Source organism: Pinus tabuliformis, chromosome Q, assembly GCF_031772625.1.
Source record: "Pinus tabuliformis cultivar Carrire ecotype Pingquan chromosome Q, CPIR1, whole genome shotgun sequence".
Lineage (NCBI taxonomy): Eukaryota > Viridiplantae > Streptophyta > Pinopsida > Pinales > Pinaceae > Pinus > Pinus tabuliformis.
The window spans coordinates 251,394,888-251,413,095 of NC_142296.1; the positions used below are offsets into that span (position 1 = coordinate 251,394,888).

Sequence of the window (18,208 nt, forward strand, 5' to 3'; positions counted from 1 at the left end):
GCCCAACATGAAGATGATGGTAGCCCATGGTAAGAAGATTGAAAAGGTAGGGAAATGCCATAAGGTCAAATTGCAGATTCAAGACTTTAATTTAGTACCATTAGGAGGAGTAGATGTGGTCTTAGGTATCCAATGGCTACAAACCATAGGCACTTACTTTGCCAACCATCAAAAGAAGTTTATAAGTTTTAAATGGGAAGGGCAGAGGTACAAGCTATACGAATTCCAAGCACCAGAAAATCAAATTGTGTTGTCATCCCAGATGATGAAAATGATTCAAAAAGGAGCACCAACTTATGTAGTACAATGTCACCAATTAGAAATGTTATCTGCAAAAGTGATCAATGAAGAGTCACCAGAAGTACAAGAGCTAATTCAGAAGCACGAAAAAATATTACAAGACCTGCCCAAGAAAATGCCGCCTAACAGGGAAATTGAGCATACAATAGAAGTCACAGCAGGATCAAACCCCGTCAACATCAAACCGTATCGATATCTGCATCACCAAAACACTGAAATTTAGATATTAATCCAAGACCTTTTAAAATGTGGGATCATCTCAAAAAGTAAGAGTGCGTATGCTGCTTCAGTTGTATTGGTAAGGAAGAGGGATGGATTGTTCAGGTTATGCTTTGATTATAGAGGATTAAACAAAATAATGTATAAAAACAAATTCCCAATTCCCTCCCTTTATCGATGAAATGTTGGATGAACTATATGACGCAAAATACTTCTCAAAATTGGACTTAAAGTTAGGTTATTACCGAATCAGAATCAGGTTGGAAGACATACCAAAAACTGCATTCCGAACACACAAAGGTCACTACGAATTTAAAGTAATGCCCTTTGGATTAACCAATGCACCAACAACATTCTAAGCCACTATGAACGAGTTATTCTGTCCATATCTTAGGAAGCGTGTATTAGATTTTTTGATGATATTTTAATTTACAATAAAAATTGGAAGGAGAACCTACAACATCTGGATAAAGTCCTTACACTACTGAAAAGCATCAGTTCTACGCCAGGAAATCCAAATGCGTCTTTGGGAAGGAAGAAGTAGAATATCTCGGACACATAATATCCCATGAAGGAGTAAATGTGGACCCTAATAGAATCAAGGCTATAAAGGAATGGACCAAACCAGTTAATATATCCAAACTAAGAGGGTTCTTAGGATTGACAGGATATTACCGAAGGTTTATTAAAAACTATGCACATATAATTGCACCTCTAACAAACCTTTTAAAGAAGAATTCATTTCAATGGAATAAGGAAGTAGGAAGGTGTTTTGAAGAATTGGAGGAAGTTATGTTTAATGCCTCGGTATTGGCAACTCCAGATTTCTCTAAACCATATATCATTGAGTGTGATGCTTACGAGTTCGGTATAGGTGCAGTGTTAATGCAAGAGGGGCATCCAATAGCTTTTGAAAGAAGGAAGCTCAATAAACGAGAATGTCTTAAATCCACATACAACAAGGAAATGCTCGCTATTATGCACGCACTAGCCAAGTGGAGACAATATCTTTTGGGAAGTAAGTTCTCCATTTGAACAGACCATAACAGTCTCTAGCACTTCCTCCAACAAATAACACTTTCCGAAGAACAACAAAAATGGATTGAAAAAATTGCTGCCTTTGACATGGAGATATTACATAGAAAGGGAAAAGACAATATTGTAGCAGACGCCCTATCTAGGAAGGACGAAGGACCAACATTACTTGCAGTCTCGGTTGTTGTTCCTGAATGGCTTAATGAGATTCGAAGTGAGTATGCCAATGATCTAGAAATAACTGCGATAATCAATAACCTTCCAAACAACACAAAATTTGAATGGAAGAATGATATTCTATGGTACAAGAGAAGAATCTATCTAAATTCAAACTCCAAGTTTAAATCCAAGATACTCAAGGAATCACATGATTCACTGTCAACCAGACATGTAGGATTCTTTAAAACTTACTGCAATGCACTTCAATCATTCTTGTGGAAGGGGATGAGTCACGATATTCAGAAATATGTAGCAGAATGTGACAAATGTCAAATAAATAAAAGTGAAAATATTATGACACCTGGATTACTTCACCCCTTAAACATTCTGAATAAGAAATGGGAAGAAATATCAATGGACTTTATTGAGGGGTTACCTGTATCCGATGGTAAGGATAAGATTTTCGTAGTAGTCGACAAACTCACCAAATATGCTCACTTTATTGCAATGAAGAAATTAGACTCAGCTAAACAAATCGCTGAGATATTTTGCAAAAATATTTATAAATTACATAGCTTTCCGAAAGTCATTGTGAGTGATAGAGATGCCAAATTTAAGGGTAATTTCAGGAAGGAATTGTTCAACCATATAGGAAGCTACCTAAATATGAGTTCTGCTTACTACCCTCAAACAGATGAACAAATGAAGGTTGTCAATAAATGTTTGGAAGCCTACCTACATTGTTACACTACAATAAAACAAAATAAGTGGGTTCAGTGGTTGCATCTCGCTGAATGGTGGTATAATTCTACTTACCATACGTTAGCAAAAATGACTCCATTCCAAGCCTTGTATGGCTACGAACCTTCGAAATGGAAGGATCTAGCTACTGGCTAGACAAATCTACTAGCTGTTAAAAACCAACTAGAAGAAACCCAAAAAATCGTCCAAACCCTAAATGAAAATGTAAATAATGCAAGAAACCCTATGAAGCAACAAGCTGACGAAACATAACCGAGAGAGAATTTGAAGTTGGAGAATGGGTATTTGTCAAGCCCCAGCCATACAAACAATTGTCTTTGAAACAAAAAGGAAAAAATAAATTGGCACCAAAGTTCTATGGACCATATGAGATCAACAAAAAGATCAGCCAAGTTGCATATAGTTTAAGCCTTCCGGATAAAAGTCGTGTTCACAACGTATTCCATGTATCCTGCTTTAAAAGAGCACTTGGTGACCATCAATCAACACAAACAATGCTTCCATCCTTCAATGATGAAGGAAGGGTCATTTTAGAGCCAGAGCGTATCATATCCACCAGGGAAAAGAAGCTCCGATCTCGTGCAATCAATGAATATTTGATCAAGTGGAAGGACTTACCAGAAGAAGAAGCTTCTTGGGAGGCTGAAGGATTTCGTCAACAACATCTGTCGTTACGTATGCTTTGAGGACAAAGCATTTTTTTGGGAGGATGGCAATGTTATATAAAAAAATTAGTTAATTGTAATTAATAGTTTATTAGGCAAAGGCCATGATCAAATATCATGCCCATTCACCAAGAGGCACCCAAGGCAGTATAAAGCTCGGGACCTCCCACAAATTGTATCATCATCTATCTATTTAATAATAATAAAATATGTTTTTGCTGAATAACTGAGTTCATCTATTCCAAGGAGGTTGTGATTTTACCCACAGTTAGCCGTAGTTTCTCTCCCAGAATTTTTGGGCCAGTCAGCATATAATTTGGGCCTGTCTGTAACTCCAGCAAAAATTTTCAGTAGGGTTGAGCAAGTGTTTCTGAGTGCGGGTTGGCTCAGATTCTGGGTAAAAAATGTCTTCGCGAGACCTGTCCAAAGACTGTACATTAACCCGAGTTTAAGGGGCAAAGAAGAGACTGTCAGAGGTTCGATTCCTGTGTATAAGGAAGCTGTGACTGAGGCAAAGTTTTAGAGAAACTAGTGGCTGATATATAGCTCAAATCCTTGTGCAAGAGGAGCAGTTCAGAGGTTAAGATCTTCACTGGACAGAGAGATGACTGTGTGATGTTTTATTAGTCCATTGTTTCAGTGCAAAGAAGACACCTGAAAAGCTACTCAAGGGAAGAGATAAGTAATATCTTATTGTTCTTTTTGTTGTAAAAATTCCTTAAGAAGCAAAATAAAACTCCTCCTTAGAAGACTGGTTTTCCCCAACAGTGCGGTATTTTTTAGGGTCTAGTTAACCAAAATACTTGTGTCACTGTGTATTTAATGTGGTTGTGCTTGCTCATTTAATTTTTATATCAGCTGAAAAGTATAATGGTAGAGGTAGCTAATAAATGATTCAAATAAATTGCATTTGAAAGTTTTATATCAGACTCACCAGATTTAGAACTGTGGGTAACAATCTTATGAAAAGAAACTTGAAACCTGTGAAGCCTACTAGCGGACCAAATTTTTCTACACATCCAAGGAAAGTGTGTACTCTCTGTCCTCTTTCTTGCCCCATTAATTGTTATAACTAGTCCCATTTAATGGCATCTTTGCCAGCCTTCTTTGGCTGTGATAAACCAATCATGTTTTTCCTCAAATCCCAAGCATTTTCCTTCCTCAAACTCCGGAATCTGTGTTCCAATACTCAGTCCTATTTTTCATTGAAGATAACACGATTACAAGATTTACAATGAGGGGGTATTAACCAAAGGCTGTCACAGTACATGAAATTACAAAATAGTATGTGTGGACATTCTCAGTGCCGAAGGCATTTCCAAAGCATAGTTTTAAAAACCAGAATTGGGCATCAAACTGGTCGCCTGTCTAATCATGATTTGAACTGGAACATGATAAAATCAGATCGAACGGATTCAATAACCAAAATTGAAAAAAAAATCATAAAATATTTATTTTTTAATGAGAAAACTTATTTTTAATATTAAAAACCATGATTCCAAACCATTAGAGACAAAATATGGAAATTCTTCTCATCTATATACCATGTAAGGGCGCATATATCAAAATGGCTCCAAGTGCAATACATATCAATAATATCATCAACAAAATATATAACCAATGAGGCTCTAAATGGCTTCTAGAATTCAAAAGCATTGCTAAAACTCAAGCTACTAGGCCAGTAGCCTACTACAAATCATTGATCAACATGATCACTCATCAAACTCATCACCACTACTAGACATGGGATCATTGATAGGAGCTACATAAACATCATCTGGCCCAGAGTTTGAGGACTGCTTACACTCCTCTCCAACCTCAATAGCAGTACTAGGCCTAGTAGAACTAGAAGCACGAGTTGGCCGAGTTGCACGGCTACTGCACCCCTCATGAATACCATGTGCCATGCTTGGCCTTGGTGGTTCGCTTCCTCTAGCTAATGGTTCAACTACCAGATCTATATTGGGATCAACACCCCCCAATTCCATGGCATCAATATCAGAATTAGAATCTAACTCAGCTAGATGAGTCTCCTCCACCCATTTTGAAGTTGGATCAATATCATCCAACACAATGGGATCTGTATCAGGTCTTTTTCTCAACCACTGGTTGCGCCTTAGTCGAAGGTTGTACTGCACAAAGACAAGATCATTTAATTGTTTTTGTTCCAAACAGTTTCTGTTCTTCGTGTGAATTCACTAAAAAATAGACCAATTCCGCTCACACCTAGAAGCATTGGAAGCTTGGTTGAGAACTCTAATTTCACTTTTGCAGTTGAGGACATTGGCTTCCAAATGACTCCCACCAATTTGCTACAAAGGCAAAGACTAGAGTTAGTTCATTGTTCAACAATTTAGATGGTAAGCTTGAACAATTTACAAAATACAAGTTACAACTTCAATTTTAAACAATTGAACTTTACAAAATAAATAAATAAATTGGAATTGCTTACTTGGTTGATCCACTTCTCTTGCAATCTTTGCCATATTTTTTCGAAATGTGCCTGTGGCGTTAGAGAAAGTAGTGAGCTGTTGATGTATTTTCAATTGTTGTGACTCATTAGGTACTATGCGCTCCAAGCACTCATACAACCCATCTTTGACCTCCTTAGTATGATCTTCTCTTAGCTTAGCTTTATAATGATACTTTGAGTTTAGGAAATACCCAACTTCATGTTTAGGACGATGGAGTTGATTGTTCCAACTGTTATCAATGATCTTCCAAATAGACCCATATTTACCTACTCTGTGATTGTAGGATGCCTGTATTTGCTCCTTTGCCTGATACATAGCCTCATAGATTTAGCCCATGGCCAATATTTACCCATCGACGAACTGTAAGACCTTAACTAGGGTCTTTCCAATTTTCACAAGCTCTACTGTTTTTTTTCCAAAAAGTGTTGTCAAAAACTTTCTTTTTGGTGTCTTTTCCATTTGCTTTGTGAGCCCATTGAGATGAATTCCAATCATCTTTGGAAAACATTTTTTTGCAAGTTTTATTGTTGGGAAGTGAGAGATTGCAGTGTGAGGAAGTGAGTTGCAAATCTCGAGATGGCGGGCCTAACAAGCTCCTTGCCCCCAATGTTTTTCCTCATTAAGCTCGATACCCATGAGTGTTTGTAGATTTATTTTGTGATACTCGTGGCATATCCTACAATGTTCTTTACCCACTCCACTTTTCCTCTGTCTTCAAGCATGATGTCTATGAAATGTGTAGCACATGGTGTCCAAAATATGGTCCTATATTTGGCCTCTAGCATCTTTCCAACAAGAACATAGTTTGAGGCATTATCGGTGAGACTTGCACAATATTATGTTCCCCCACTATTGTAACAATCTCAACCAAAAACTCGAATAATAGTTTGGCATCTTTCACCCTATCAGATGTGTCAACCGATCTCAAAAACATGGTTCCTTGAGGGCAAGAGACAAGGAAATTTGTGATAGTGCGGTTTTTTTCATAAGTCCATCCATCTTACATGATGGAACAACTTGTTTTGGTCCATGACTCTTTAAATTTAGTCAAATATTCTCCATTGGATGCAATCTCTCTTTGCAAAAGAGTTCCCTGCAAGTCATGCATAGTAGGGCCCTTTCCTGTAGCGATAACAATGTCCCACATGACTTGGTAATAAGGTGAGTGAACAACATTAAAGGGGATAGTAGCGCCTTTGAAGCCTTTTCCAGTAGTGATAGCATCATCCCACATAACTTGGTAATAAGGTGAGTGAGCAACATTAAAGGGGGTATCTACATCATACCACCATCTGGCAATGTATTCGAAAGCAACATCTCTGCATTGGTTTTTCCAATGAGCATCCAAGGTGGGTTGACTTAGACTTGGTTGGGAGGCAGTGGCAATAGCAGTGGTGGAGGCGGAGGTGAAGGTGTGAAATAACTCTTAATGTTCATCCTTTTTTAACCTTTGGCTTGGCCTTGAAGTTGAGGGTGAGACCCACGATGGGGAGGAACATAACGGAAGGGGTCATTGAGATTGGTGGAAAGGATAGAGTAATCTTCAAAGTCAAAATCATCATACCCACTTGCTTCTCTCCTAGCGATAACTTTTGCAAGTTTCTTCTTCCTTGCAATTTAATCTTGTATAGCCTTTACCCTAGCCTTTGCCTCCTAATACTTCTCAAACTTTTCAAGGTATTCTTTCCTAATAGGCCCTATCACTTTATCTGGTGCATCAAAAGGGGTTACTTGGCCTCTTATACCAGCCAAGTGTTGTTTCATAAATACCCCCTGATCCCATTGCGTACTTGCAATATTTGCACAAAATTTTGTATGCAGCGTCTTTGGCTTTTGGGGCAATAATGGATGTTGAAATTTCAGACTTGGAAGGAAAGAGATTTGCAAATAAAATAGAAAAATGCAGAACCTGTGATCAACTACTATCCTTCTTCCTTGTTTTTTAACTTGAAATAGGGAAAAAAATTAAAAAGAGAGACAACAATGAAATCTGGAATTTTTTTAGGGAAAAATCATACCTGGAAGGTTTGAAATGAAAACCAGTTGATGAAGCCTCTTCCCAAAGATGCCAACTCCACTAGAAAGCTCCTCCAAGATGACAAAGAACCTCCCAACTTGCTCATGTTTCTCTAAAACTCAATTCTGCTGCAGCGCTGTCCGACCTCTCAAATTCTCACAAAGACTAGAAATCAAGTGTGTGAGGCAAATAGCAGCTTGGCCTTGCTTTTATAAGCTTAGGGGGAAAGATGCCCATGGTTTTCTCAAAGCCAACCCCAAAAACCACCTGCGGGCTCCATCATTCTGTCCAGCCGTGTGGCACTCGAGCCGGCCAGTTTATGGTGGAATTGGCCAGTCATTACCGGTTAGGTGCCAAACCGGATGGTTTGGTAATAAACCAGCCGGTTTGGCACCTAAGCGGTCCTGACTGGCCTATGGATTGGATAGATGGGACCGGTTCGATCCTGAGATTAGCTAACCAACCGGTTTGGCCAATTTCCGGTTTGAACCAGCTGATTTTTAAAACTATGCTCCAAAGTAGCGGGAAGAGTGCATGGGATGCGAGTATGACTTTATAACAGATGCATTGAGTAACAAGACAGCCTAGCAGAGTGTAGATGGGCAAAATGTTGAAAATAAAACATGGGCAAGGGTCCGAAAATGGCCCAGGCACAAACGAGGTTTCTGTAGTACAAATGCTTTTGCTTTTATGGACGTAGCAATTAAGCTTTCTGCTAATATCCATTTTCTTGGGAAGTGTTTGGAACAGCTGATGTGCAGGACAGGTGCAAAGCTCTGCCATGCACCTTTTTCTGTATTTTATGACTTTATATAATTGATTTGGCTTTTGCGAACCAAAGGGTCAAAAACTAAAAAACCCATAAAGAATTGTTTACTACAAATTTGTGGAATCAGGTTCCGATGGACATTTGTCAACTCTTTTTCTTCCTTGAATATCTTGGTTGAATTTCTTTGATAGGCAATGTTTGCTGTAACATAATTTTCTTCATATGTGATCCTTGGATCTTTTAAAAATATCTTTACCTATATTTTCAATATTGTAGAATGGATGGGAGCACATCAGCGTCAGAAAGGCAGCATCGAATAAAGAATTTCAGTAGCCCAGATAGCGGAATTTTTATCTTTCTTATTTCAACTCGGGCAGGGGGGCTTGGAATCAATTTGGTGAGTGTACCTTACTGTATTGAACTTGTAAAGATTTTTTTGAACAATTTTAACGGTTATATGATTTATGGATGGTCATGCTTTGCAAAATGCTTTTCTGATTATCTAACGGCAATTAACTTGTGTGGAACAGCCAAGTGCGGATACAGTTATTATATATGGTAGGTTTCCTTGTTAAATAATCTTTGTGAAGTTTTGCATATGGTTTAGCTCAAAGTTATTGTCTTTGAAGATGTAAATGGTAGGTTGCAGCATTCGTATGCAAGTCTCCTTTCACTTGATTCTTTCTATTCTTTGTAATACTCTTTCTGCCTTGCAGATCCAGATTTCAATCCTTTTGTTGATTTACAAGCTCAATCACGAGCTCACAGGATAGGACAAGAAAAGCCTGTGATTGTATATCAGTTGATAACAAAGTGTTCAGTTGAGAAAAGAATATTGCAGCGTTCAAGAAGAAAGCTGGCTCTGGAGAATCTGGTGATGAATCCTTGTAAAAATAAAAGTTTTAAAGAATTGCATGAAATACTACTACATGGTGCACGGAATATTCTGGATGAAAAGGATATTGCAGCCACATCTATCCAGTATACTGATGAAGATATAGAAATCCTTCTTAATAGAGACATTAAGGTTGGTGAAAAGGATGCTTCAGAATTGAATGGCTACCTTGGTGCCATTCAAGGTACGTCGATGAGTCAAGATGAAGAGGCAAAGGCAGCAGTGAACAGGAAGCAATGGGAAGAGATTCTTGGACCAATTGTTGACCCTGCAGATGAGGAGAAGGAGCTGGGGAGGGGAAAGCGGCAAAGGAAGGAAGTGACATATATTTGTGATCCCGTGTCTGATGATGATGATGAATATTCACCCTCCACTAGTAGCTCTAGTGAGGAAAGCAGTTCTCTGTGTGAGTACAGTGTCACGAAGAATCCACATAAAGTTACAAGTGTTCCAGAAACATCTTTGGAGCAGCAGGAACAAAAACCTGAAATTGGTTCTTTTGCAGGGAGTGAAGCTGTACATGGGCTTCACTCCAACGCTTTAGGTATGTCAACTGAGAGTGCTTATTCATTCACCACCGCCTTACATGTGCTCTCTCCAACAGATGCTAGCATTGCTTTTGAAAGTTCAACTACTAAACAAAATCCATTAGATTTAACTTTGACTTTGTTGTCTTGATATGCATGCTTAAATTCAGCAGGTCATATTACTCATAACATGAGTGCCCCTTTGACATCATCAAAATTTACTGAAGCTAGTTTCAGGGAGCGATATGGCCAGAGTGTGAAGCAGAAAATGCGGTATGCATTCTCAGCAACAGAACACTATCCAAGCCAGCAACACACTATGAATGAAAGCTCTTTCAAAAAGGGTGTGAATTTTAGTGGGAGCACTGGGTTAGATGTAGGTAAAATAGGTCAGTTACCTGCAGGAAAAAGCTTTGAATACTTCCATGATCATATTCTTGAAACAAGGATACCTGGATATCCTCCATCACATGTTAATTATGCCAATATAGAGGAACGTAGCAAATTGTTTTTGCCAACGCCAATGAAGGAGTTCCAATCCTCAATACATGATCAAGGCCAACCTTCAATCTTGCAGAATCTTAATCCAGTGCACAAGTTCAAACGCCCTGACAAGGCTGATCTCTCGCATAAGGGTGTGCTGAAATGTTCTCAAATTCCCCAAGATCCTGCTGGAGACTCTCATTCAAGCGAGCAACTCAATGCGAGGCAAAGATTTGATCCATTGATTTTGCAGATTGATAAAAGGGCAGATGCAATTTTGGAGAGAGTTAATCAAATAACACCAAAGAGTTGTGCAACTGTCAAGGATTTCAAGCATGTTAGTGCAGATCACATGGGTAGCAGATCATCTTTGATTACAGATACAAGTTCTTCCTCAAATTTGGGGCATTTCAGTGAAAACTCTCTGCCAGATATGAAACTTGACACGGTCAAACAGATTAATAGTTTATCTCGTCAGATTAAGAGAGAGCCTGGTTTAACATGAGACATTTTGACGAGTGCAGTTTCAATCAATTACTGCAAAAATCTTGCCTTGTATTATCGTTCAACTGATTTTTGTAATATATAGTGTACCTATACATGCATGCCAATTTCTGTAGCATGTTTCCTGTTGTAATTAATATTGCATCGGTGCGGCAGGCTAAATGCATGTCTGCAAGCAGCTGTGGCAAGGGTCGAAACTATTCCAACTACAGGTGCAGAAATGCAGTTAATTTCCTTTGTATAGGAAGGGGTAATTGAGATATGTGTGTGGCCGGTATGGATATAGCGGATGTGGGCGTAAAAGAAGCCATTTAATCCTGGTTGTAATGATAGTATTATTTTAGCATTCTAAATTCCAGCTAAAAGTAAAAGTCGTTGGAATTCCATTTCACGGGAAATTTTGTACTATTTGAAATATTTATATGAATTAGGAAATCAGAGCAGATATGAGCTTTTCGGCATTAATAGCAGCAAAATGGGTAGAGGCATATGAAAAATGGCAGGACAAATGTTACTAGCCATGATCACTTTGAGAGTGCTTTGGTTCTGCTGAAGTGCTTGTCCTAAATGTTTGATGTAAGACATTGTTTTTAGTACATTTTTGCAATCGCGTGCCTTTAATTGAAGGCCTGATATATAATGTTGTTTCAGAATAAAACATCCCAGGGCCTAGCGGTGGATTTCTGCACAGTTCAAAATCTTACGATTAAGCCATTTCTGCATAAATAACTATTTTTCCTAATTTGTAAGCATATTATTTTGATTGAGAAAAAAAATATCCCTGGGTCTGACGGTGGATTTCTGCAAAGTTCAAAATCTTATGATTAAAGCCATTTCTGCATAAATAACCATTTTTTCCTAATTTGTGAACATATTATTTTGCGAGGATCACAACTTCCAAAGCCAAGTGCGAATATCTAATTATTCTGCTCTCAAGTAGGTGGGTTATTCTTTCTGTTGTCTTCCATATCCATAAAAATCATTTATGTAAATAAAAAAAATCAGGCAGATCATATGTGGGACATGATATCAGCTTTACTGGTTTTTCGCAACAAGTATGCGAAGTCTTTATATTACCAATATGAAATTAATTCAATCAAAAAGATGATAATGATTACCGAATGTGGAGCGTAGCCTGTCATAACTATTAATGCGAGACTTTGAAATAAAAGGGGAATGACGGTATTTTGATGAGGTTGCGTCCATCTAGTTATCAGCAAATTGAAAGTCACGTGATCGTCTTGTTGAGGCAGTGTTTGTGTGATACAAATGAGGCCTCTTAGGTTGGGATTATTATAGCTAGAGGGTTCTATTATACCTGTGCAACTAAAGGCTCTCGCAAAGCGGTGCTTGTTTCATTAAATGATTATTAGGTAAATCCAAAATTAAGCCTTTGATATGTTACTGATCGATCTTATCGTTCAGCTTAAACCTTAGTTAATTGAAAGGAGCCTTGGTGTCTTAACTGAAAGTGGAGGCTTTTGTTCTCTGCCTGTTGAATGTCACTGCTTAAATCATTTTAACCCATTGCTCTATTTGATAAGCTGCTCCATGTTTGAGTCCATTGATCAATATTTTTTAGGCTTTCTTCGTTCTCTTCTCAAATTGAAGTATACGTAAATCTAACCATCGTTTATTCTGTAGGACTGTTTCTCATTTTATATTTATTTAGTCTTACGCATTAATTGTGTTTACATTAATGAGGGTGAATCCGTTAATCTATCTCACCTTTTGGCCATTTTTGGCCATTACGGCATGTGGAAATGGTGATTGTAGAACTTCGATGAAGGAATAATCTTGGAATAAGATTTTAAGCCCTCGAATGAGGTTTTAAGTCTTGATTGAGGTATCAAAAAGTCTAAAATCATAATTGATGGTTGAGGTTAGAATGGAAACTCAATGGAGGAAGCTTTCCTATTTTTGCAGGTTGAAGCTTAAACTTCCAAAAGGTGAAAAACTGTTATTTTTTTTTAAGGGGGTGGTTGTGCTTATAGATTTGTCATTGAATCGTTTATTCAATGATATAAGTCGGCCATTTTGATTTCATATCATATTTTAAATTTCTTTTATTTTAATATTTGGAATGTTTTTCTTTTGAGTAGTGTTGATGGACCAAAATATTCCGCCAATGGTAAGGGATCTCCCCAATTAGACCTTACACTGTTCGGGATAGGAGTCAATTAGACCTTACCCTGTTTGGGATAATAGTCCCATCCAGTGTGTGGGCTTGAGTGCCACCATGCTATTTGAAGTTTGTTTCGGATAAGATGAACAATGCATGAAAAAACCCATATAACGTTTGACAAAGCATGAGTTAGAATAGCTCTATGAAATACTATACAAGTAAGCTACAAAAGACAACAAGAAGTAAAGAAAGTAACATGAATCTATAAGGGAAGAATGTAAGCATATTTCGATTAAGATACATGGATGAAAGGAAGCATTCATTTATTGATTATGAATTAGTTCTCAATCAACAACAGGAATGGAAATATAAATAGCATACAACTTCAAGTAAGATGCGTGCTTAAATCAATAAAAGAGTTCATTAACTTAACACATGGAAATAATAATCACATGCCATTGAATCATCATGAGATAAGTCGCACAACATTGAACAATATATGGATAAAATTGTTGCCTTGGCTCAATGAGCTTCTCAATCTTATTTTGAAATGTCTAATGCAACATTACAAGAAACATCCATAACTTGGTTTCTTAAAAGGGTGTACAAGCCTTCCTAAACAAGGTGCTCAAATGGAGTCCAAAACTAAAGGAAAAGTCATTTTTAACTAGTCATGAGGGTATATTTATACAAAATCAGGGGATTCTTCACATGAGTGCTAAGGAGTTATGTAGGCTTGGAGGTGCCTATCCCTTTGGTTGCCTTAATTGCTTTTGCGACACTATAGAAATTCTTTACTCTCTTCATCTGCCTCAGTAACTAGAGAATATGCCCAACTATATTTTATTTTTTGGCAATGTTGGGTGGCAAAACCTTTTGAGTTATGTCTATGATAACCAAGCTCTCCAAACTTGAGGTGTTCAAGTTCTCGTGCTTCAACTTCTGCTTTGCATTTTTTCATGCAATATGCTCCTATGCGTAAAGGGAAGGTGGGCCAGGGAACTTTCTTTACCTTTATCAACAATTGAGTAAGCCATGTTGTGAGTTAATAAGATAATTCTTGTAACACCACCTGGTTTGTGACAAATAGTGGTAACTAATGAGGAATCCTATATGCGCTAATTACTCATATACGTGCATCTCTCAGAGTAAACCAATCAACTACATCTGGTAATGACATCCTTGCCATGTCAGACAGACAAGGTGGCTCAATTTCAAAGAGCTTTTAATATACCAATGAGATAAATTGCTTCATGATTTGGGTGTACATCCCTCTATATACTGTTTCCCAAAAATGCTTCCAATAAATGTGTATAGGCGGCATATCATGGGCAAAAGTGCAGGTCCATCCTAATGCTTTAAATCCCAATTTAGCATAGATGCCATCGAACATGTAGGAAGCCATATAAAATTTCGGTTGTTCCCCTTTTGTTGGGGCCTAACTCTCCTGACATTTGACTTGAGTGAAGATGCTAGGAGATCAACCCAATTGAAAATGGTTCCTTGTGTGGCACACATGTATCTTGGGAACCTAGCTCTCAAAGAATTTTGCGTTCTCTCTCCTATAGATTTTACAACACATAGCCATCAACAACTGGTATACTCTCCTGAGCACTTTAGTCTTATAGATTCCCATCACTTTTTTGCTTGAATTTACTACGTTCTTGCCACCATGTCTTTAAAGTATCCTTGGTGTCCTGAATTTACAATACCATTGGGTACTGAGATTCTCAAGAGGTTGAGACATCTTATAATATTCTGCGATGTCCAATGTAAGATGCCAATGGTGTACCCTGAATGCTCTTGACTATCATGTTGTTTGTTATGAAACCAATTCACAAAAAGATAGAAAAGATAGTTGAATGCCTTAGAATTCAGCCTCTTCGAAGGGGCAACCTCCTTTACATTACACAAATGAACAATTCTTGGATGATACAAATGACAAGACCTTTCTATATATAGGAATCTAAGGAGTCATAATATAATCAGAGCCGACATAACAATAATAATGTAAGGGCACAATAATAACAATAGTGAGCTTCTATGGGGCACAATAGTAACAATATGGGGACTACATGGGTACAGCAATATATTAAGGGGGTTGTACTAATAATAATAAGGGTTTACACTAGTAGTATAGGGGCCTAATATGCCCTCTCCTTCAAAAAGTGTTGTTCTCAACGCTTGAGTAGTTCTTGATGCTTCTGTAGAATATTCTTGTCCTCCCATGTAGAATCTTCACTGGGTAAGTTCTTCCACTTGATGAGATACTCTGAAATTGATCAATTTTGTAGCTGTCGGGTTCTTGTTTTTGTGACTGCTCCAAGTTCCAATATGATTTTTCCTTCCTCTTCAAGTTCTGGCAATATTGTTTGAATTGGGATCTTCTGCAACTTTTGAATGAGTGGCCACACTTTTTCGTCCTTCTTCCATTCCTCCCTTGCTTCGTTTATCCAATCTGGTTGGATAATAGAAATAGCACAAAACAATGCTTCCACATCCTCATCCTTTCTTGAGAGTGCATCAGCAACAAAATTTTGCTTCCCTTTTCTATAGATGATGTCAAAGTCATAACCCAATATATTTGTGACCTTTTTTTTTTGTTCTTCTATAGATAATATTTGTTCTAAAAAGTATTTAAGACTATCATGATCCATTTTTACCTTGAAGTGTCTTCCCATTCGGTAAGGTCGCCATTTCTTAAGTGTATGTAGTATTTCCAACATTTCCTTCTCATAAATAGCTTGCTTGAGATGTAGCAGTAAAAATACCCAATCACCTACATCAAAACATTTTTCACTACAATGTTGATCTACTTGTTGTTTCATTCGATTTTGCACCAAAGTGGCATTATCCTTTAAAAGTTGGAGAACTTGTTGTTGATGCTCGATGTGATATTTCACTGCTTGAACCTTTTTCTTCTTGATATGTCCTTCTATCTTTAGAGTTTGAGGAGTGGTAATTTCTTCCAATTCTTTACAAGATATGGTCGGATTCATTTCTTGATGCTCGATGTGATCTTTCACTTCTTGAACATTTTTCTTCTTGATATGCCCTTCTATCTTGATAATTTGAGGAGTGGTAATTCTTGCCAATGCTTTACAAGATATGGCCGGATTCATTTCTTCTTTCTCTGGGGTTGGTTCCTGGTGTATATACTCTTCTTTTGGTGTTTCTTGCTCCTTTTTTTCCTCCTCTTCACAATCTATGTAGAATAATTTCTTCCCGGCACACTTATGACCTTTAGTGCATTTGCTATCACAATTGTAACAAAACCCTCTTTCTCTTTTCTCTTCCAATTGTTGTGGTGTAACCCTTGTAGGTTGTGGAAGGTTAGGAGAAACAACACTTCCATCTTTATAGTTGAGGGGTAGACTTCCTTGTTGCCATAATTTTACTTTCCACTATGTAACAAAGCCCTTTTACTCTTTCCAATTGTTGTGGTGTTGCTCTAAAGAAGGTGTTGCTCTTTGTATCCTCATAATGTGCTATCATTTCCTCTGTGAAAATTGACCACGTAACAAGTTGTTTACGAGAACAAAGCCCTTTATACCATAAAAATTGATCCGGTTCTAAATATGAAGATGCAATACATATCTTTTGTAACAGTGGTGCACCATGTAGATCAAATATTGTTCCATCTGAAATATCCAATTTACCGGATCCTTGCCATCAATCTTCCTCATATCGCCTTTTCTTGATTTTAGGTGCTCGATCTTGAAACGACTATAACTCTGTAATTTCGATTCTTCGAGTTCTGAAATTGCGACCTACAGTAGACTTCTGTGTTCTCTTTCCAATGCCACCAGTCTGATCGAATTTAGATTCTTCAAGGCGGAGTTATGCACAATCTCCCAATATGACCTGATTATAAACCTTTCGAGAAGAGCGAACTTGTAAGAAGTGCCACGTGTTACTATTTTGACTTTAGTAGCTAAAAAATATACACCGGAAACTACAGTCTGTCCTCTTTCTATAACTTCTTATAAAATTTCAATCTGATGCTCAAAACAAAAGTTATGACGATTTTCCCCAGGTCACTTGTTTGGAATGAAATTCGGGAGTCTGCAAAAAGGCCAACTTCCTCAGATCATATCTCCACAAATATAGTGCGAAAAGCTCTGAAATTCAAAACCGAGGTTCAATGCGATTTCGTCTCAAATGGGTTTTTTTTAGCTTCTGAAACGTCGCAGAAAAAAAGTTATAACGAAACTGCCACAATGACCTATTTGGAGCAGTGAAACCCTAGAATCCAAAGCTCTGCTAACAATTGTTATGAAACCAGCTCACAAAAAGATAGAAAAGATAGTTGAATGTCTTAGAATTCAGCCTCTTCGAGGGGGCAACCTCCTTTACATTACACAAATGAACAATTCTTGGATGATACAAATGACAAGACCTCCTTTCTATATATAGGAGTCTAAGGAGTCATAATATAATCAGAGCTGACATAACAATAATAATGTAAGGGCACAATAATAACAATAGTGGGCTTTTGTGGGGCACAATAGTAACAATATGGGGACTACATGGGTACAACAATATATTAAGGGGGTTGTACTAATAACAATAAGGGGTTACACTAGTAGTATAGGGGCCTAACATTGTTGTCATCAGTACACTATAAGATCAATTGAATGGTTTCTGCACATGGCAAAATAGGTAGATGGGCAACGAGTTTGTGAAACCATGACTTCTTAATATTAATGTACAAGTTGCAATCCTCTTCTTCTTCATGAATCTCTTTTCTAGAGAATGCTTGGTATATTATTGCTCATGTTAAAGGCACTAATTTGTCTACATAACAAGTAGTGTCCTTGTAGGTAGGCACTATGGCTCTTGGGCTTTCAACCACTCCTTCAATACTGATTTCTGCTCTCTTTCATAGGCGGCCTCCTTGTCATTGGTGCCGTATATATTGTAAAAAATGATATGATGAAACATTCAATATCGACAATTCTTGACACTTCAAACATATTCATGGCAACCTACAATGTTAGGCCAAAAGCACAAAATTATTCACTATTCTGGCAAGTGTCGCAAATTGTGAAAACACAATGCGCTAGGCTTAGTCTTACATTGCAAAGGTAGGATGCATTTGGATTTGTCACAGATTGTGAGGATAGGTTGCAACAAAGGGAAAACACAGAAGTGCGTTTATGAGTCATGACTGCAATCTTAGGTTATTATAATGAAAACCAATGGGTTAGGTTAGGTGCGATTGCAACTTGCAAAGGGAGATTGCAATAAGGTGCGATCAAACATTAATGGCAG

The 18,208-nt window shown here is 37.7% G+C and overlaps 1 protein-coding gene across 3 annotated transcripts in view; it reads left to right on the forward strand.

Moving 5' to 3' along the window:
* LOC149219119 (uncharacterized) overlaps positions 1–11,617 on the forward strand; it is a 289,169-nt gene extending 277,552 nt beyond the window's left edge. For 2 of the 3 annotated variants that reach the window (XM_089384274.1, XM_089384276.1), the window contains 4 exons: positions 8,677–8,797; positions 8,931–8,958; positions 9,117–9,839; positions 9,993–11,617. In XM_089384274.1, coding sequence (XP_089240400.1) covers positions 8,677–8,797; positions 8,931–8,958; positions 9,117–9,839; positions 9,993–10,810 — 1,690 coding nt within the window. In that variant the 3' untranslated portion in view covers positions 10,811–11,617. The remainder of the gene's footprint in view (positions 1–8,676; positions 8,798–8,930; positions 8,959–9,116; positions 9,840–9,992) is intronic. The other variant, XM_089384275.1, reaches the window with a different exon arrangement.
* Positions 11,618–18,208: the final 6,591 nt, after the last annotated feature.